Source organism: Anoplolepis gracilipes, chromosome 6, assembly GCF_047496725.1.
Source record: "Anoplolepis gracilipes chromosome 6, ASM4749672v1, whole genome shotgun sequence".
Lineage (NCBI taxonomy): Eukaryota > Metazoa > Arthropoda > Insecta > Hymenoptera > Formicidae > Anoplolepis > Anoplolepis gracilipes.
In genome coordinates this window covers 917,384-940,998 of record NC_132975.1, presented here as the reverse complement: position 1 = coordinate 940,998, position 23,615 = coordinate 917,384, and the positions used below count along the sequence as shown (strand labels likewise).

General features: G+C 37.4%; 2 protein-coding genes across 5 annotated transcripts in view; one reads left to right on the top strand and one right to left on the bottom strand.

Moving 5' to 3' along the window:
* Window positions 1-23,615, bottom strand: part of Magu (SPARC related modular calcium binding-like protein magu) — a 249,434-nt gene that overhangs the window by 213,834 nt on the left and 11,985 nt on the right. The gene's annotated exons all lie outside the window — the stretch shown is intronic.
* Window positions 150-2,115, top strand: LOC140666819 (uncharacterized; the record flags this gene model as incomplete). The annotated part of the gene is made up of 2 exons (XM_072894370.1): window positions 150-1,162; window positions 1,234-2,115. Coding segments are annotated over 2 exons (1,146 nt in total), but the record flags the coding sequence as incomplete, so codon positions are not given.

Genomic DNA, 23,615 nt, shown 5'->3' with positions numbered 1-23,615 from the left:
TTTTATTACATATAATAATATCGCGTAATATGTGTTATGTTTGCACACAAAAATAGAGAGAAAAAATGGAAAACGTGCAGCAGAAAGAACGCGACTTGTTGGAGCGTTCCCACCAAGTCACCACATTGGGTGAATATTTTGAATGACTGCGGCATTGCGAGGAGTTTATCGAAGAGCTTGAAGAACGCAGCCGTGTCAAGCGTCCGCGACTCTCAATCGGAAATAGACAATCTTTGGTGACAAGAATTGCGCGACTCGAGGGTGCAAAAACTCGATTGCAGAGACAGTTTATACCCAGTGGTGGTAATTATAGTAGTGAAAATAACGCGGAAAGACTCATATGGCGAGAGATTGATACGGCGTTTGAGAGCCGCATCTTGACTGGTGCGGTTATAAATTATAATCACATCGAACCTCGTCAATTTTTGGAAGATGCGAGTGACATTGTGCTCGAGCACGTGCGAGACGTTATGCAAAAACATAACAGTGTGAAAGTGAATACAGTGTTTAACGGCGAGTTTGTGGCGGGCGATAAGCATGCCAATAAATCAATCAATACGAGAAACTGTGAACTCTTACATACATTCGATTTACGTGAGTGGTATGAGCAGCGAGTCGTCGAGCCAATCCTTGCATCGCTCGAAGAATTTCAGGAACGCGATAGCGGATGGGCATTATCGCGTATACTAAATTTGACTGTAAATATAAATAAATATAATCCTACGCGCGCCGGATGTTACGTGCAATTATCGCGAAAGATAATAATAAAACGAGCAGTGGTTAACGTGCAATCTAAAGACAATGCATGTTTTGTGTGGACGGTAGTGGTTGCTCTGTATCCAGCTGAAAGATACACACACCGACAATCATTGTACCCGCATTATACAACAGTACTAAATCTCCAAGATATTGAGTTTCCAGTCACTCTTAATCAAATTAAAAAATTTGAAATTTATAATGACATTTCAATCAACGTGTACAGTTTTGAAAACGAAAACATTGTCCCTATTCACCTTACGGAGCAAAAGAGAGACAAGCACGTCAACTTGCTCTACGTGCAAGATGCGCAAGATATCGGACATTTTGCATGGATCAAGAATCTATCTAGACTTGTTAGTATGCAACTCAGCAAACACAAGACTAAAAAATATATCTGCGATCGGTATGTATATTTAATAAAACTGTCTAAATATTTAAAACAAGGATATAAAAATTTTAACTTTTATTTTACAGATGCATGCACTATTTTCACTCGGTCGAGAAATTGCAATCACATACAGTAGACTGTGGAAAGATGAACGACTGCGCTATCCGGTTACCGAGCGATAAGGATAAGTGGCTCGCATTCACCAACTACAACAGGTAGGAGCGACTATCTTTCGTCGTGTACGCCGACCTGGAGTGCGTTTTGGTGAAAAAAGAAGAAGAAAATTTTTATCAACATCACCAAGTATTTAGTATGACTTATTATGTACATTGCTCGTACGATAATTCGTTATCCGCGTATCATTCTCGTCGCGAAGCCAATTGCGTTGCATGGTTCACTGACGAACTTAAAAATTTGGCGCAACGTGTAGAAAATATTTTAACAACCAATGTCCCCATGGTAAATTTAACGCAAAATGAATGGAAAGAATTTCGAAGTGCGACTCAGTGTCATATATGTGAGAAACCATTCGTAGAAGATGATACGCGCGTACGCGATCATTGTCATTTGACCGGGCGGTACAGAGGTCCCGCGCATTCAAATTGCAATCTAAATTACAAAGAATCTTTTTGCATTCCAATAGTATTTCACAATTTATCTGGTTATGATTCTCACTTTATAATCGAGGAAATAGCCACAGCGTTCGAAGGGGGAATCGATTTACTTCCGATAACAAAAGAAAAATATATTTCATTTACAAAACATGTTAAAGGTACGAAAGACAAACCGGGAAATCACATTAAATTACGTTTCATAGATTTATATAAATTTCTCACAACAAGTCTCGACAAATTGGCGTCTTTTCTGAGCAAGGATAAACTCAAAATTTTACAATCGGAATATAAAAATTTATCCGCCGAAGATTTCAATTTATTAACAAGAAAAGGTGTCTTCCCGTACGAGTACATTGACTGCGAAGATAAATTGCAAGATGCGTGTTTACCATCACGAGAATCATTTTACAGTTCCTTGACAGGTAACACAGTATCTGAGAGCGATTACGCGCACGCTGATATTGTGTGGAAGCGATTCTCCATTCGAACGCTAGGCGAATATAGCGATCTGTATTTAAAAATCGATGTTTTGTTATTAGCAGATATTTTTGAAAATTTCCGAGAGAGTTGTATCAAGAGTTATGGGCTCGACCCCGCGTATTACTATACTCTTCCCAGTTACACGTAGGACGCCATGTTAAAGTATACGAAAATTATATTTGAATTACTCACAGACATTGACATGGTTATGTTTATCGAACGAGGTATACGCGGTGGTTTGAGTCAATGTTCCAACAGGTACGCGCGTGCTAATAACAAGTACATGCAGTCGTATGACTTATCAAAACCATCAACGTACTTGATGTATTTTGATGTTAATAATTTATACGGATGGGCAATGTGTCAACCATTGCCCTACGCCAATTTTCAGTGGGTCGATAATGTTTCCAATTTTGATGTATCATCGATCGCGCTCGATTCGTCTACAGGCTACATCCTCGAAGTCGATCTCGAGTATCTGCAGCATCTTCACGATTCGCACACTGACCTACCGTTTTGTCCGACACGCGACAAACCATCCGGCAAGCGCGAGGGCAAGCTTCTCGCAACCGTATACGATAAGAAGCGTTACGTGATACACTACCGCAACCTGCAGCAATGTTCACGTCACGGTCTTCGTGTTACAAAAATTCATCGTATATTACAATTCACTCAATCTCCGTGGCTCTGTACTTATATAGAACTCAACACAAAATTTAAAACACTGGCAAAAAATGATTTTGAAAAAAATTTGTACAAACTAATGAATAATGCAGTGTTTAGCAAAACGATGGAAAATGTGCGCAATCGCGTAGATGTTAAACTTTTAACAAAATGGGACGGAAGGTACGGCGCAGAGACATTGATTGCAAAACCAAATTTTCATAGCAGAAGCATTTTTTCGGAAAATCTAATCGCTGTAGAATTACGTAAACTCGAGGTGAAATTCTACAAACCAATTTACGTAGGTATGTGTATTCTCGATATATCCAAGACATGTTTGTAGGAATTTCACCACGATTATATGGTACCAATGTATCGGGAGAGATGCAAAGTCATGTACACTGATACGGATAGTCTTATATATCATATTGAGTGCGACGATGTGTACGAGAATATGAAACGCGACATCAGCAGATTTGATACGAGCGACTATGCGATAGACAATGCGTACGGTATACCGCTCGTGAATAAAAAGGTACCGGGTCTAATGAAAGATGAAAACAACGGTACCATAATGACTGAATTTGTCGGGCTTAGAGCAAAAATGTATGCGTTGCGCGTGGATGGTAAGAAGGATACGAAAAAGGTAAAAGGCGTCAAGAGTAACGTTGTTGCGAAAACGATAACGTTTGACGATTACACGCGGTGTTTGAACGAAGAGATTGAAATAACGCGTAGTCAATCGTGTATAAGATCAAAATTACACAAGGTATACACCATTCGCGAAACAAAAATTGCTCTAAGTCCGTACGACGACAAGCGGTATATCGTACCTACAACTACTGATACGTTACCGTGGGGACATTATAAGATATAATATATTATAATATAATTTATAAAATATAATGTGTGTGTGATTTTTTTCTTGTATGTATATTTCATATTTTATATATTGTAATGACTATTGGAAAGGATGTATTAATAAAGATTTTGTATATTTCAAATATTTCATATATTTTTATATTGAATACATTGTATTTCTTATAAAATTAAATTACATGATCCTTATGTACCCAAGAATTGTGCGAGCTATCAAATCCCAGCCATTTCACGTAAACCTCGTCACCCCTCCTGCGCAATACTTTCTCCACGAGATACACATCTGGATAATTCGCGCGATGCAACTCGTGCTCGTAAAACGCTCCAGCGATAGATATTTTGCGATAATCCTCGAGTAGATATGTTACGGGATTAGTATGTTGCACTTTAACAATCTTAAACATCTCGGTTGTCCAATTTGGTGTGTAACCCTTTTCGAAAAGTTTTTTGTATTTGCTAACGCGTACCAGGTCACCTACTTTAAACTTTGCAGGAGCAGCAATTTTTATACTGTTGTATACCGTATTTAAAAGTCTATCAGCGATCGTGGGCGTAACATCGATAGGTCTCATATTGATAGTGCGATGTTTTCGCGCGTTATATTCTGCAACGAGTCGGGATAGCGCGTCGATCCACTTGTAAATTCCGTTCAGCGTAAACATCTTCCACATGTCGTTCTTCAGCGTGCGATTGAATCGCTCGACGACAGACGCCTTCAATACCGAATATGTGGAATAGTGATTAATGTTATGTTTCCGTATAAGCCGTTGCACATCGGTATTGTAAAATTCCTTCCCGTTATCAGTTTGTATGTTTTTCGGGCATCTCTTGCTATCTCGAATTATTTTGGCGATTACATCAGCCGTCTCCCTTCCACCTTTACTCTTGAGTGGTACAGCCCATGCATACTTGCTCAACACATCGATGACGGTGAGTATGTAGTGGTAACCTTTGTTGAAACGAGAATACAGACGCATCTCGACGATGTCGGCTTGCCACAGATCATCGTATCCCCGCACTATGACATGTCTTCGGTGAAAATTTTTTCTCGCCGGCGCGTGTAGTTCGTTCACCAACTGTCGTCTCTCCAAACTATGTTGATTCTTTGCTTTGTCAGTTTTTCTCGATGCCCGTTTGTTATTCGCTTTTTTTCCACTCATTTTCGTTTATCGCCTTTAATAGCCGTTCTCGACCTGTTCTTGACCTGTTCTGACCTGTTCTTGACCTGTTCTGACCTGTTCTTGACCTGTTCTGACCTATTCTTGACTTGTTCTGACCTGTTCTTGACCTGTTCTTGCGTTGTTCTTGACCTGTTCTTGACCTGTTCTTGCGTTGTTCTTGACCTGTTCTTGACCTGTTCTTGATCTGTTCTGACCTGTTCTGTCCTGTTCTTGACCTGTTCTTGCGTTGTTCACCGCCGTCCTTCACCAATTCGAAAATCGTTCTTGACCCGTTCGCAGCCTTTTTCGCAGTCGTTTTTGACTCGTTCGTAACCGCTTCTGATCCGTTCGTAGCCTCGTTCACAGACGTCTTTTGACCGATCGTAGGAGTTCTTGAGTTGTTTATAACCTTGAGTGTAGCCGTTAAGAACGTGTTCGTAGCCTCGTTCGCAGCCCTGCTTGAGATGCTGATAGCCTCGTTCGAAGCTGTTGCAGCTGCTGCTAGGTCGTTCACTGCCACTGCCACTGCCACTCATTGTAGTTAGATAGCAGTTCGATAATTCTTCGTAGCTGTTTCGATAATTGTTCGCAGCCGTTCTATAATCCTTCGTAGCTGTTCGATAACCGTTTGATAGCCGCTCCTAACCCGTTCACTGATACTCATTTAGGTTGATAGCTGTTTCTGAGTTAGCGTTAGCCGGGCGTTGAAGTTCGTTTAGCACAATCTGTATTGCTCGCACGTCCTTCTCAAGCGAAATCAGCTTCTCGTCTGATTCTTTCTGTTGATTCATTAATCTTTTAACGCAGGACTCCACGTACAGTTTGTTGACGGCATCGGTGTCAGCCTCTGGTTGCGCTACACGGCGAATCTTACGTGACCTTGCATCGAAGTCTGTAACGACGCGACACAAAGCGTTTTCGTGTACATAACTTTTTACCAATCTGTCCCAAGAACCGTTTGTGCCGGTTGCATCATTTCTTGGATCGAATAATCCAAATTTGTTGATAGGCATTTTTTTCTGATGCTTCGTAAAGTGTCACGCAACGCTGATCGACTGATTAGTTTTGTCGAGACACCATTTAATTTATAATAATTCCTGCTTCACGAAGTTCCTCGATGATCGACTGGATCTCGTTGTCGTGAGCGTTGTGACCAGCTTGGCGCGAAGCGTTGAGCAATCGTAGCCGATCCACTAGTTCGTTGGGATCGTCCCAGTGCATGTAATCAATCATATTGTTGGTTAGCGTCATAGCGCGAGGCATAGATATCTCCCCTCCTCTTCCTCTACCTCCTCATCTTTAGTCTCTTCCTTCTCATCCTCCTTGTATCGCTTGATGGGTAAGATTTTAATCTTTGCGCTACTCTCCGACTTATTTTTCACCGCGAACGAGTTGTCGACAATCTTTTGCAGCGGCTCGATAATAGGTTTAAAATGGGTCTTGACCGCGATATCGTCATCGATGTTACCGGTCTTCAAAGCGCGATGTTTCTTGCGCATCGATTCGCTCGTTTTCGCAATCTCCTTCGCCATCTTTTCACGCTCGCGAATATTATCGCTCCCAGCCATATCGATAGAGAGTGTTGAACGCTCGCGTTTCACCCCTCACGACAGAATGTAGGCAACGACTAATCATTTTGTGGTATCGCAAACATGTTAAATCCGTTTCTGTATCGCCCGTTTGTAAGCAAGCTATCCTTGTCTATCACGAGAAATCCATACTTTTGCTGCCAACAAGTACGACATAACTCACTGAAATCCTCGTATGACATGTTGGTATTCACGTGATCGTTGTACACGTGTTTTAAGTTGGTGCCATTCTGTTTAAACAAGATAGCAGGTTCGCATTGTCGTGTAAAAGATGTTTCGGTATTCCTGCGTATGTCTGGCAAAGATAGAAGCAGTCGTTCGAGTGGCGTCCCATTGAGAAATATTCTCTTATTGTATTTTGTTTGTCGCACGCCACGTCATCGAAAACGAAAATCGAGTTTGGACGTGCTTCGCTCGGTGGAATGACGTCACTGTTATTGGAGAATGTAAAATAGCCGATTTCATTGATTGACGTTAACAAATTCTCCAAATATCGATATTTTGGCTGTTGCAGTGACTTTGAATACACGTACACATTTTCAAAGCGGACGCCGTGCGGGCTTTCTATCAAACTAATCAACACGTTAGTTTTACCGCAATTCGAGGGGTCGCAAACGATTGCGCGTATAGTATTCGGCAGCATCGTACCGTGTCTACGCATCTCCGCATTGTCATCCATCGAGCGTAATCTGACGTCGTAATTTGTTATGCGTATCGCGAAAGGTTGTCGCACGAATTTCATTTTCCCACTTCCGATTCGGATCGCACGCCTGTCTATTTATAGCTGCGCGGAACTACAAAGTGTTCAGTAACGAAAAAATGTTTGTCCTGCTATCAAGTCTTTACGATATTCTCGATTTGAGTGCCGAACAGCTACAGTTTGTATCTAAAGCAGTTTTATTGCGAATGTGTGGCAATCACGTTCACTACGTGTGGGACAAACTTCCGGAATACATAAAGGCGGATTCGGAGGTTCAGACCTATCGTCGCTGTTTCGAACATTACAATCAACCGTGGCAACAAACGCACATTGACGGTCCAGCACCAATGATAAAAGATTGTCGTGAATGTCAACGCAAATAAGCAGAGGTCTATTAAATCGTGCAATAAACGCGCTTCCTATCGAATTACATATTCCTGGATACCAGTTTTGCGGTCCGGGCACGCGGCTAGAAAAACGATTGGCTAGAGGTGATCGAGGTATCAACCCATTGGACGCAGCGTGTCGTGAACACGATATAGCGTACTTTCGGAGTAACGATCTTGCCGAAAGACACGCGGCGGATAGGATACTTGCCAAAAAGGCGCAAACTCGCATCACTGCGAAAGATTCGTCTCTTGGTGAGAGAGCCGCAGCCACAGTTGTCTGGACAGCGCTGAAAACCAAAACGAAGTTCGGTATGGGTCTAAAGACGAAAACGAAGAAAAAGATGGTGAAAAAACGAATACTTCCGGTAGCGAAACGCGGGGGTGTATTACTGATTCTACCAGTGTTGGGCGCTCTCGGATCTCTGATTGGTGGAGCGGCTGGTGTAGCAAAGATGGTGAACGATGGAAAAGCGACACAACGTCAGTTTCAAGAGATGCTACGTCACAATCGTGCCATGGAAGGTCGCGGATTGTATCTCGCACCATACAAATACGGACGAGGAGTCTCAATGAGAAAGAAGAAAAAAAAAAAACGTCAAAGAGACGCTAAAAATGCCAGAGGGCGTAACTACCAACGTACAATTGCTGCAACTAGCAAAACGTATGCACATTCCATATTTTAAAGGTGTTTTTATGCGTAACTCATTACCGATCGGTGGTATATATCGAAACGAGAGCGGGATCATAAATTTGGATAACGCTAAAGGCTCGGGTACTCACTGGGTAGCGTATGCAAAGAGGGGGAATCGTGCTATATATTTTGACAGTTTTGGCAATCTTCAACCGCCGAATGAATTGGTGCGATATTTAAATGTGACAAAAATAGAATATAATCACACATCCTATCAAACTTATAATCAAAGCATCTGTGGACAATTGTGCTTGCAGTTTCTCCGAACGGTCGATGCACGCGAATTTAAAGACATACATTGCGCTATTTAACTTAGTATTCGTTAAACAGTTTGACCAACATGTCTATAACATTCACGCTGACTGGAAAGAGCAGCGTTCTCGCGGCAAACTACTTTTCCAACGTAGATTTAAGCGACGGTGAATACGAGCTTGGTCTAGCGGATTTTGAAAGTTATCACACGATATCGAACGTGAATTCCTCGAATAATAAATTTTACTTTGGCAAAGACGATGCGGAAATTACGATTCCCGAGGGATCGTACGAGCTGAAAGCGATACATGAATTTTTGAAACATACAATTTTACGAAAACGTTCGCAACACACAGTTCGTGATGGTGATAAAAAACACACTGACGACGACGATAACTTTGAGGCTGGAGAATGGCCTATAGTGCTCCGCGCTAATTACAATACGATGAGGAGCGAGATCAAATGCGCCTAGATTAAATTTTAGCAAGCCTAACAATATTGGATCGCTGCTAGGATTCTCGAACCGTATACTGCAGCCGCGAAAATGGTACGAGTCGGACGTGCCGATTAACATTATCAACGTGAACATTATCCGCGTCGAATGTAATGTGACCGCGGGTGCGTACAACAACGGCAAACTCGTTCATACGATACACGAATTTTCACCGAGGGTACCATCAGGATATAAGATATCGAAAACACCGGCGCATATCATTTACCTACCGATCATCGTGCGGTGCATTACGGATTTAACGTTACGCGTTGTCGACCAGGAAGGACGATTACTCGATTTTCGAGGAGAAGAGATCACCATTAGATTGCATGTACGGCGGCGGCAAAATTAGCATGTGATGCTCGTGTTGAACGGATCGAAAGACGTGAGAGACAACACAATCTTTACGACGCCAGCGACAACAACATCGACATTTGCTAATATCCAATCATCCGGCACTAAGAAAAAGAAATTGAACGCATCAAACGTTGCGTTTTTACAATCTTTGGGATTCGTGGTGCGAAACATTTAAACGATGACTGATATTCTCGACATCGCGGATGAGCCAATTTTTGACGATCACATCGTCAAGATTGAGACTCACTCCTATAACCTATTCGCCAACACATTCGGACACAGTGATGAAATAAGAATACCCATACAACAACAAGATCTGTATACATTGCCGTACGAGAGTTTCTTATACATCAGAGGAGAATTAAAGATAAAGAAGCCAGCTGGCGGATCCAATGTGGTACTGCAAAATAATTGCGTTGCATTCATGTTTGACGAGATTCGATACGAACTCGATGGTGTGGAGATTGATCGGAATAGAAACGTGGGAATAACAAGTATGCTCAAAAACTATGTAACAATATCATCCGATAAAAGCGTGATTATGAGAAATGCTGGCTGGAGTGAGCCAACTATTGTGGATGGACACTAATTTTTGCGTACCGCTCTACATGTTATTGGGATTTTGCGAGGATTACAGACGCATAGTAATTAACGCTCGTCACGAGTTGATCTTAATACGATCGCGCAATGACAACAATTGTCTGCTTGGAGCTTCGACGCTGGAGCTTGTGATCAACATATTCAAGATACAATGGCGAATGCCACATGTGTTGTTGAGTGAAATTAAAAAGCTGTCTATGCTGCGCGCTCTGGAAAGCGGACGCTACCTCAGCATGGGTTTTCGCTCGTGGGATCTGTACGAGTTTCCGCTGTTGCAGCGTACAACCAAGCATTCGTGGGCCATTAAGACCGCGACTCAGCTGGAAAAACCACGATACGTTATCTTTGCTCTGCAGACAGGCCGGAAGAATGTTATGTCCGAGGATGCGAGTAAATTCGATGACTGTAAATTAACAAACGTGAAACTCTATCTGAACTCGGAATGTTATCCGTACGACGACATGAATCTGGATTTCGATAAAAACAGATGGGCGATTCTGTACGATACGTACGCGCGTTTCTGCAAAAACTATTACAGATACGAGTACCTCGAACCGAGTCTCACCGTCTCACTGTTTCTACAGTACGGTCCGTTTGTGATCATCGATTGTTCTCGACAAAACGAATCGGTCAAGAGTGCAACCGTGGATGTGCGATTGGAATTTGAGTGTAAAGAGAATGTGTCTAATAATACGACTGCGTACTGTCTCATCATACACGATTGCGTGATCCAGTACAACCCGTTGACCAACGTTGTGCGCAAAATTACCTAAGTGTTTGCGACAATAATTTAGAGAGAGGGGAAGCTGGATATAAATCCGAGTATTACGAGATGGTTGTCATTCTTCTTAACTGACGAAAAGAGATCTCATCATGTCTGTACCAACGTTTGTCGATCTGCAAGGATTTGTCGTTTCAAATAAATTCATCGCAAAGGAAGTGGCGGTGCTGAGAAGAGGAACTGTTCTCGCACACTACATTTTTCGGAGTCCTATACCATGGCATCTCCTTACAAAATCCGAAAAGTGTCAAGCTTCATAGTTGATGGCGAATACTCATGGACTACAATGGGAGGATGGAATCGTTGCGTATAGCATGGCGAAACGATTGATTACAACAGCTGTAGTTGAAGAAGAAGATGATAAAATGCAGTGTATTGTATACGTTAAAGGATGCCAAAAACGAGAATGGCTTGCTAATATGCTCGGCGACGATGCGAGAGAAAATTTAATCATTGAGACCTTGGATGCTGATTACGATATTGAATCTCTAAATAATCTAGATATTAAAAATACTATACGATGTGAAAAACATGTTAAGAATTGCGCATTACAAAATGTATTCAAAATATTTAACTGGTGGTCGCAACGCCAGAAAGAATTGCAAGAAAAATAAAATATTTAAACACTAATATGTTTTATTTCTTATTTTTCCTCCTCATTCCCTCCCTCCCTCCCTTACGAGTCATTTAAGAATTCTTTTTATCCGAGTATCGTCTCTCCCTTCTCCTAAAAATTTCAGAGCACTAAAGTATTCTAGAATCTCCCACCACATTTACCACTAATCTCCCCCCACTACTTTGAAAAAACGGGATGTCACGTATATTTGATTCTTCATATTCAATTCTTAATACGGTCAGTGTTGCATTAACTGTTCGTGAAAGTGGTCCACTTTTGAAATCTGGAAATATGTACTACGAAAGAAGCAGTGGCGGCCCCAGCAGAAGCGTGAATAATTATGTACCGAGTCGTTATGAAACTCCATTGTTTGAGAACAAATGTGACAAGTAAGTTTTTGTTTAACTTCTTTCTATTTTTCACAAATTGTTTTTAAACTATTTTTTTTTTTTTTTTATTTTTCTACAGCATTTCGTTGAAGCGTCGTGCGATTCGTATACTAAGTAGACGATACGCATTGACAACCACGGAATTCAAATTCCTTGAAATTGGTATCAACGTGGGTAGACCGAGTTACGTGGAAATTGTCATAGATCATCAAGGAAAGGAACTGGTATTATCTCTCGAAACGTGGAAGGGACTCTACGAGCAACGTTGCAATATTCACGATTTACTGCGAAAGGACTCTAAAGATACCTATAATTTTATAAGCGTTGGACCGCTAACAGTGCGAGTTCATACGATTAACGATATTAAACTTATAAGTCTCGAATCTTTAAACGTACGCATGATGATGATTGAACCGACGTTACACCGTATGTTTGATCTCGATCAATGCATCGATGTAACCTTTGATCAATTGGTTAGAATCACCGAGACAGTTGATACTAAGTTTATACAATTCTCCAATATCGCGTCTACTATAACGGATAATAAAAAAGTGTCAAATGTAATATGCGCCAGCGACGCCTTCAATAAACATCAACTCGTCGATTGCGAACTGGTAGCTTTAGTTTTTAGTTTTTTTAAATTTAAATCATGATATAATTTATTCGCACGCATTTCTCATCCGTGCTTCCTCCCACCCGTAAACAGTCCCAGTTCTCATATGTAGCTCGTTGCAGGGAATGACGTCATGCTGGGAAGGGAGATGCGAAGCTAGGGACCGCGAGATAGTAAGCACTAGGAAAGAAAGAGATAGCGCGAGGCGAAGGAGAGCGAGAGAGTAAACGCTAGGAAAGAAAGAGATAGCGCGAGGCGAAGGAGAGCGAGAGAGTAAGTGCTAGGAAAGAAAGAGATAGCGCGAGGCGAAGGAGAGCGAGAGAGTAAATGCTAGGAAAGAAAGAGATAGCGCGAGGTGAAGGAAAGCGAGAGAGTAAGTACTAGGAAAGAAATAGCGCGAGGCGAAGGAGAGCGAGAACGCAAACAGTAATTTTTTTTCTTTTTTCTTTTTTTTTCTTTTTATAATTTTTTTCTTTTTTTCTTTTTATAATTTTTTTCTTTTTTTCTTTTTATTATTTTTTTCTTTTTTTCTTTTTATATTTTTTTTATATTAAATATTAAGTTATTATATCTAATTATATCTAGTATATGAAGGAAGAAGGATGGGATAGATGAAGGAAGCGCAAGCAAGCAATTATATGTGTTTAACATAATTTTTTTTTATTTAAAAAAGTGTGTGTTTATTTACAAAAATCTGTGTGTGTGTGAATTTAAAAATAAAAAGAAAAAGATATAAAAAAAAAATATATAAAAGATTGCACGCCGATGGTCGAGCGGTACAACACGACTGCTGCTGCGAGGCGCTGGAAGGGATGACCGGGCGGTGGTGGTGGCGTCCAGGTAGGACTCCTGCATAACAGAAAAAAAAAATTTATTAATATTTTCATAATTTGAAAAAGAATACTTACACATCAAGGATTACTTACAATTACTGATCAGAATCAGTATCAGAATCTGGATCATTGTCGATGACATGTTGTAGATACATGTTATCGATATCTTGACGGATTTCCCGATGGATTTCTTGTAACTGCTCAGGACATGTTTGCCGATTTCCGCCTAGTAAACAGCAATTCTCGCAAGGCTTTCCCCTTAGTCTGTTGTTTTCATTCGTCCATATATAACTTTGTAGTTTAAAGATCACTGTTGAGGAATTTTTTATGTCAAGTTCGCGATTTTGTTCAAACTCCACCACCGCATTCAATAGTTTTTCGGTCATCATTTTTCACAGCACTTAGTCCTAGCAAATGTCTACAAAAGTTTATTGCTGCGCACAAAAACGGCACACACTACATGCTATTACTTGGCACAGTGAGTGTCCACAATTATTACACGAGTTCCAACCGTGATAAATATATTGTCCAATTTCATGTTTATACACAATTTTACCTTGTGTATATGAATCTTGAACTTCAATGAAACATCCCGAACAAAATTTTTCACTATTTTCCTCGTCGTTGTCATACTTTTTTACTTCGTAATAAAATATGATGTTACACATTTCCTGCCGTTCAGTTATAATTCGTAAATCTTCACGCACTAACGGCACTACTTGTTCATTCAAATAGTCTTCCGGATCATTCTCATAATCAGAGTCATTCACTATTTCCACTTCTTTATCGCTGTCGTCGATGATAACCACATCTTCATTGTCTTCATTGTCTTCGATGACAATCACATTTTTTCTATTCATTTTAGCACTAAATCGAAAGACACTCGACGACTGTTGAATACGTTTTAACGCGGAGACAGATTCTCAAATTCGAGCAGCCAAATGTTGGCGCTGGTGCGTTGCATTCTTTCCTTAAAAATTATGGAAGATGTTTCGCTCCAGTTTTATGGGAGATTTTCCGCAAGGGTGCAAAGCTGCCGAACGCCGGCGATTAAAATCTTTTCCATAATGGCGCTGATGCGTTGCATTATTTCCTTAAAATTATGGAAGATGTTTCGCTCCAGTTTTATGGGAGATTTTCCGCGAGGGTACAAAGCTGCCGAACGCCGGCGCTTAAAATCTTTTTCCATAATATTCTAATGGTCATAAAATGATCATAAAAATTAGAAAAAAAGAAAAAACAGTTTTATGGCTTCTAAAATGTCCCCCGGCTATAAATCAACCACAAAGATAAACACCTTGCAGTTGCAATTCTTTCCCTAAAAATTATGGAAGATGTTTCGCTCCAGTTTTATGGGAGATTTTCCGCGAGGGTGCAAAGCTGCCGAACGTCGGCGCTTAAAATCCTAATGATATAATGACCATAAAATAATCATAAAATTAGAAAAAAAACCAGTTTTATGACTTCTAAAATACCCCGGCTATAAAAACAACCGCAAAGATAAACATCTACTTTCGAACGTGTGCAGGATCCTTCCCCCCCCACCCCACCCCCTTTCCCTAACACCAGACCCCTCGCGCCTCCCAGATACCCCCGCCCCCGCACCCCCCTCGGCACCCCATGGCTTAGAATCCCCACTATAACACTACTAATAATCATGATACATATTAACGTTTAGTACTCAAGCTACTTGTAATACTAACAAAAATTGGAAAATAATTATCGAAAACGACGACGACAAAAACGAAGAGGAAATCAATAGTAAAGATTATGTTTCTTACGATATAAATGAAAATATATTAAATATACTAAATTTAGTAGCAAAATAGAGAAAAGAAATCTGCAAAAAATCGAACAGCTAATTGGAAAAAAAAAGAAGAAGAGATTCGTGAAACCGGAATCATCGACGTTGCTGAATGGAAACAAGTTCGAAATAACTATCAGTTCCACGCAAACCGACATTGAAAACCTGAGAAACGACATGGACGAAAACATATTTAAAGAGATAAAAACTGTAGTTATTCAAATAATACCACGTTCGTTTGTCTTTGCTGGAAAAAAATGAACTCTCGCGAAATTTTGCAAGCATTGCATCATTTCGATGCCAGACATGGACAGGAGTCTATTCTGCCGACAGAGTTGTGGGTGTGACCGAGGGTGTGGACGAGGTCGACAGCTATCGTTGCTAACACTGACAACCATAATTGACCTGGAGAACTTTAGGTTGTTTTCTTTCTCGATAAATATGGTACGTACTTTCATAACTACGAATTACCCTCTTTGTATCCCGGATTTTTCTTTCGACTTTGTCAAAATTCTACCACCTACTCGGTTGGAATACCCGTCAATTACAAGAAATTTTTTTCAAACTTGCAGCCAATACAGCTGTGTATTTTTATATTATATGTGCAACGGTTTTGATTAATCAGTTTCTTATTCTTTTTACCGAAGATTGTGAACATAACGATCGTTTAATAGTACATTTATTTCATACAGTTTTCCTTCACGAAAAACGCGTGAATCATAGTGCTACATAATGTTTAAACATGTAAGTCAATGCGTAATAAAATATAAAAGAAATATAATGTACTCTTATGTAATACAAATTATTATTAGTAATTATATTAAATAAGAATATTGATTTTTGTAAAATGTGTAAAAATAAATGTGGGTTTTTTATTTTAAACCATCTAATTTTTTCATCCTCTCCTCTTTTTCATTTTATATATAAGCAATCCCATTATTTCTATATCTTTTTATTGTTAAAAGAATATTCTGTAATTTTTTTCAACAAGACACGCGTCGTAATATACGTTAGCAATAATGTCATTTCTTTTGGTGAGGCATACACCATGATTGTCGGAACCTGTACGTTTCTATTTTATTATCCTCTTTTCGTCATCAATTATCATTTCAATTAGCTTTCACGGACGCATTAGTATATCCAGTCAGGTACTATAACTAACGTCATTTGTTTTTTTTTTTGACGAGCTATCCTTGGGCAGCGTGCAGAACGCCAAAGCGCTTTTTCACCCTCACTTCCAACGTAACCAATATCAAGTTAAGAGCCATATTTGCCCACGCTATGCAACATAAATGCTTCATCTAATTCATAGTCTAGTAAGATTCCATTTAGCCCAGTATACTAGTACTACGATCGGAAATATGAAGGACCCAGGTTCAAACCTCGAGAAAATCAGAAAATTTTTTACTAAATAAATTTCTCATACCCGACCGTGCGACTAACCCTTCCCTTTCTAGACACCACTTTTTTTCCAATCAGGCCCGGCGGTGGTGGCGGAAGCAGAAGCCACGCCCACGACGCCGATGGGGTAGTGGTGAGAGTTTGTTTTGAAGGGCCATACCTGTTCATATACTACTGTGACTTCAAAAATCTCTAAATACCGATTTTCATGGAAATCGTATGAATTTTGCATCACCTGATTAATGAATTAAATGTTTTCCATAAGTTTATAACCTACTTCAGCCACTATATTGAAGTGATCATTTTGAATTTTACAAAACATCACATTTTTTTAAACTACACTTAAAAATCACTATTTTAAGCCCTCCAACGTCTTATCTTGACTTAATGAATTTTTCTTACAAAGAAAGGTATAGAAGTGTCCCCCTCCGACTTTAATACGCTTTGAATATGTTGCAGTCTAAGTCAAAATAGGAGACACAATAGGAGAGTGTTTTTTTATACGTGCCAGTACGACTGTTAACGGAGTGAAACACTCTCTTGAGAAAAATTAGTTTTTATATTTCTGAGCAAATACCATCGAAAGCGTAAGAGATATAAAACAAAGTTTCAAATGAAAGTTTTGTGATTTTAAATTGTATTTTAAAACTGCATAATAAGATTTTTCAAAAAATGAAAGGTGGAAGGAGGATTTTGAAAAATGACATTTAAAAAAAATCTGATTATGCAGTTTTAAAATACATTAAAAACCATAAAACATTTATTGGACATTTTTTTTATATCTCTTACCGTTTCGACGGTATTTGGTCGGAAATATAAAATTTATTTTTCTCAAGAGGTTGTTTCTTTCTCTTAACGGCTGTATGGGCACATATAAAAAAATACGTGTCTCCTGTTTCGACTTAGACTACAACATATTCAAAGCGCATTAAAATCGGAGGAGGACACTTCCATTCCTTTTCTTACATTTAAACACTTGTTTCACTTAACGTTCTATACAGGGTTGACCATTTTAATCTTTCCACTGAAATATCTCAGAATCCATAAGTTTTAGACAAAAATGTTTCAGACAAAAGTTGTATAGTTTCGAGAGGGTCATAAGATGGTACCATTGGTTTGATCTTGAAGAGTTATTTGAAGGTTACGTGAAGATCACCTCAATTTTTTTAAATGTAACACCCTATATTATTGCATATTCTGTAGCTTATCTCGAGAGCTTTCCAAAACACTATAATCAAATGTTTTTTCGTGAAGTACTTTCCGAGTTATGGAGCTTGAAAGTTGTAATATTTTGACATAAAATACAAAATATCAGGACACCCTGTATATATACATATATACATACATATATATATATATATATTCAGTTCTTTTACAAAATTCTTTCTCTTTAATTTATAACAGGTTCAGTTTTAAATTTAATTTTTCTTAATTGATCTTTGATCAATCTTGACGTTGGAGGAGGCGAATCTCTGGGAGTGTCGGGAAAGATTGGTGAAGAACATTTAATGTCTCTATTAAAGTCATTTAGGATAAGTTTTACGAGGAGAAATTACAGAGGAGATTGAGGTCTCCCGATGAACAATGCTGCAGGCCTATGTCCTCAGCTTGAATCAATGATCTGAAAGCCTTGGAGATGAAAGCTTGGAAGATCTGGGAGGTTTCGAAGATCTGGAAGATCTCGACGATCTCGGAGATTTACGGGACATCAAGTGTTCTTGAAGATCTCGATGATTTTGAAAACCAGTCTCTTTTTTTAAAAATTATGCGAGAGACATAGGTAAGATTTTTAATCTTTTTCTCTCTGATTTTTCTTGGGAAAGGTGCCTCCTTATATACACTTTTTGACCATTTTTTTACGAGAAATTGTTTTATTCAATACGTCTCCTATCGGTATTAGCGTAATTAACAGAAATGTAATTAGCAACACTCTTTTGCAACAATTCGCGTGGCAGTCATGGCTGCCCGTTTGAAGCATCAATCTGTCAATATAGTGTCGAGGTTAAATACGCCATATATATATATTGTTACGTCCCTGCTTGGCGTTCCCGCGCCGCGTTGCATTGTCGCTCGTTATGGCAAAAGAAGATCGTCTCCGGGATATCGGGAGATTCGGTTGTCAAACAGCGGACATTTCGAGAGATCTCTGACAGCTGTCGAGCTAAACGGTCGCGTCTCATATTAATATTTGTGTTATTGTTATTAGTGTTACTGAAGTTCGTGTTTACCATTAAAGTTATCTTTTTAATACAAAAGTGTATATTTATTTACGAGTGCGGTCCGCGAGTGTCAGTTACGTCGCGTCGCGTTCGATATATATATCGATCCCGACGGACGTAACAATATATATATATATATATATATATACACATATATGTATATATACAGGGTGTAGAGTGACTATTAAATATTTTAATGGCAGGTTCTTTAGAACATTTTAAGTCGAAAAAAAATTTAATACAAAAATGTCGAGGCTACAATAGTTCAAACTGGAAGCGATTATATTTCACCAATGGTAAGGTTAAGATTTTGCGCGCTAAGGTACAGCAAAATAACAAGTGAATAACGCCTTTTTTACGATATTATGATTTTTTTTTTTTTTTTTTTTTTTTTTATCGTATATATTTACAATATCATTGTCATAACATGTTTTGCCGCTTCTTTACGCATTGCATGGTATATTCTGTTCACGAATAATGAATGTAAAAACTAAAGCATCTCAAATATAATTTAAGTAAAAATTTCCATATTTCAACTTCATCTGTCAAAGTGTCGATCAATACTATAACTATGAAGGTGTTCACAATACTACACGGTGTGTGAGAAATAAATTGTAATAAAATTAAGTTTAACATTTATTTATTTTGCATTTTGAATACTTTTACAATAAATTATGCATAAATTATAAACGCGATATTTATAAACAAGAACAATTTTTTATTGAAAATATAAAATTGTAGAAAATATTTAAGTAATAATAATACAAACAAAATAATAATACAATAATAAAAGTGTTAATACAATAATCGAACATTGAACAAATTTTGAATTATTAAATTAAAAGAAACACACAAATAAATTAACTATTAATAATAAATAAATACTAAATAATTAATTACAATGTTCAAAATATCCACTATTACAATCGATACATAATTGTGCGCGTCGTAATAAACTATTTGTTGCATTGCTAATGATTTCCTGTGTTATTGTTCTGATAACTTCAATAATTCTTTCTTTTAACTCTTCGCGATTATTAATTTCCTTGGACACGTATTCTTTTATATAATTCCATAAAAAAATAATCAAAAGGCGTCAGATGATTTTCAATTTTTTTTATTATTCCAAATAAAACTAGAGATTCTAAAAACATTATAAAAAATATTAATATATGCGGTAAAATCATTATAACAACATAAAAATAACTTAAAAATAAAAAGCATTTGAAAAGAGCCAGAAAGCGCACCATTAGCTCATGACGTCACGATACATAATATAGCTTGCATCATAAGAAATGAATAATGGAAGAATTCGCAATTATTAAATAAAAAGGTGTATTTAAATACTGTTTCGTGCCAGTTTAAGTACAACAATAAAAACTCCTTCTAAAATATTCGTGAGTGTTCCAAAAGGAAAAACAAGAAACATTTTAAATTCTTGGTCTTGGTTCAATTTATAATTAATTTGTTATTCATTATAGTTAAACTGAAAAGGACCACAACCAAATGGTCGAAACGTCGTCTTAATATTAAATAAAGATATTATTGGCTAGTTTGGTCGTTCTACTTACATTACCTACTATTAAGAAAAATTTGGATAAAACAAGTTTGACGTGATCCCAATGAAACATCATTAATTGCACCTTTTTATTGCTGCGAAGATCATTTTGTCGTAAATGTTATAATAATTATATGTATAATAGATTTCCGAAATATTAATTTAATTTTTGTAGTTTTATTTTTATACGAATAACATATTTATGAATATATCATAACCTTTATATATGTGTAAAATATTATTTATGAAGGTTTAAAATGGCAAAATTTATATTGTTTATGCATTTATACATATAGTTTATACAAAGTTAAATAACATTTAATATTAACTATTTCAATTGCAAGAAGATTTAGAAAATTATATGCGAGTAAAATTCGCTTCAAATGCAGCAATATTACTGTTATTTCCAATAAATTATCGGATTTTGCTTGCACAAATCCTTGATGTCGTTTCATTATGCAAATTCATAAAAATAATTTAATAAAACAAATATTTATACACGATGTTCGTATTTCCATGCAGTCACCTGAACCTTGTCTCATATATCGTGACGTCATATCACGTTTAAAGACACGTGATATTTTTCAAATTTTTAATGACTTTTAATTAAATACTGAGTAATATATACATATTAAATATTATTTTTTATAGTATATTCGGCATTTATATTACTTAAACTTAATAAAAGAAATATATTTATAATATTTTATTTTTTGTGAATAACCCTATTGATACGACCACCGCGTCCTATCCATCTTTCTGGAAACTTTTTATTCAAAGATTGTTGTACATATCTTGTATTATGTGGTGATGGTACCATCGTATTGAAAACGAATAAGCTATAAAACAAATAAACAAAAATCGGATATATCCTTAAAATAATGAAAAATAACTTACCATTAAATTATTTTATATGTCGGCCTATAGATTTATGTTAAAATGGTGGTAATTTCTAATATGATATGTGTGTGGATTTTCATTACTCCAAATATGGGAATTGTGCATATTAAATGAACATTCACGCATAAAGCAAAAGTTATTTGTAAATAAAATATTTTGAATAAAATCCGGTTCTTGTGCCAATAACCAGGTACAAAAATTGATTCTGCATGTATAATCTTGTGGTAATAAATTTTGGGTTTTTGTAAGCATGCATTTTATTTTCCTTGGTAATTATTTACTATAGAGGAGACAGCTTCAATGACCTTGATCTTGACATATGTTGTCAAGGTCACTGTCCTAAATAATGTTCAAAAGGTTTTAACCGTCCCTCGTTATTTTTAAAAAGTTATTAACAAAGAAAGTTTCATAAATAGGACATAATTTTCACACTTCATATATATTTAATAAAGAGGCTTTATTTATTTAGATGTAGTAAATCAATCGCGTGAGTGGAGTGATACATACATGTAAAAAAAATTACTTTAAGGGACACCTCGCTAATGACGATCTTGATATATCTTGTAAAAGGTACACTCCTAAGTAACGCGTGTTTTAAATTTTGCATGGAATAATTTAAATATGGGCCAGGGAATATTTTCATAACATACACACACACACGGGGGGGGGGTGCAAGGGGGCCTTCGGCCCCCCTCCCGCGCTCGCCCCCTCGTTTCATGTGGAAAGTTGCAAATCCATGTGAACTTTGCTTTGTCTTGCAACGTATATGCGAAGCGAGGTGGACGGGGTAGGTGCGGGAGGAGGGGCCGAAGGCTCCCTTTGCACCCCCCGTGTGCGTGTGCGTGTGCGTATGCGCGTGCGTGAGCGTGTGCGTGTGCGTATGCGTGTGCGTGTGCATGTGTGTGTGTGTAGACTGTATCCTTTCGTATTGTTGTTCACTAAGAGTATGGTCGTAAAGAGGAACATTTTAATCCTTATTTAGCAGAGTTTATATTTGAAAAGAGATTTGATTTTGAAAACCGATTAGATGCTTTTTTCGAAGTAATGGCTATTAAGTATCCTCAAAGTGAAAATGTAAATGAATAAATGAAATAAATTAAATAAAATTATACAATATACAATATAAGATATTATATAAGTACTCCTATGAACGAATAATAATATCCTATTTGTCTAAACTTTCTTTGTTAATAACTTTTTAAGAAATAACGAGCGACGGCTAAAACCTTTTGAACATTACTCAGGACAGTGACCTTGACAACATATGTCAAGATCAAGGTCATTGGAGCTGCCTCCCCTATAGTAAATAATTACCTTTTCCTTTAATGTAAGTTGTACTGCGCTTTTAGAATTTAATCTTCGATTTATCTCACGAATACTATAGATGGATCTTCTTCACACATTAATAAAATTGCTTCTTCATTTTCTTGTGTATGAGCGTATCGTTCACGTTCAATATCAAGATTTCTGTGTACAGGTACTACAGATCCCGTGTGTCGTACTCAATTTATCACAAAAATACACTAATATTTAGAGCTCTCCGCTGCTAAAAACGTATTGCGTATTCTTGCGCAGCAAAATAAGCACCTTGACCACATTCGCAATAAATTATTAACATATCATAATATTCATTAGGAGTATAATCCATTTTAAATTTTAAGAAATAATAATTCCTTAAGAAAAAATGTCAGTTATTTTATTATTAACAAAAGAATGCAAAAGAAAAAGAAGTAACATAAGCAAACAATACGCTTGCATAAATCGCACATGTATAATTTTTTCCATTTCAATTATTACAATTATTGCAAGAGTACGCGATACGTTTCCCACGGCGCTTCGAATAGAGCTAGAAATATTAGTGTATTTTTGTAATTGATAAATCGAGTACACACAGGATCTGTAATACCTGTACACAGAGATATTGTGGTCGGGCGTGAACGACACGCACAAAAATAAAGAAGCAATTTTATTAATGTGTAAAGAAGATCCGTCTATAAGTATCCGTGAGATAAGTCGAAGATTGAATATTTTTAAAAGCGCAGTACAATTTACAAGGAAAACAAAATGCATGCTTATCATTTTACAAAAGTTCAAAATTTATTATCACAAGATTATGCATGCAGAATCAATTTTTGTACCAGGTTATTGGCAGAAGAACTGGATTTTATTCAAAACATTTTATTTACGAATAATTTTTGCTTTATGCGTGAATGTTCATTTAATATGCACAATTTCCATATTTGGAGTAATAAAAATCCACACACATATCATATTAGAAATTACCACCGTTTTAACATAAATCTGTGGGCTGGCATACAAAATAATTTAGTAGTAAGTTATTTTTTATTATTTTACGGATATATCCGATTTTTGTTTGTTGTATGTATAAAGCCTAATCTACAATGTGCTCTTTGCTTCTTGTTTCTTTAGAAATTAACCAATTGTAGTTGATTTTAATAGGAATAATCGAATAAGATTGGATTAATT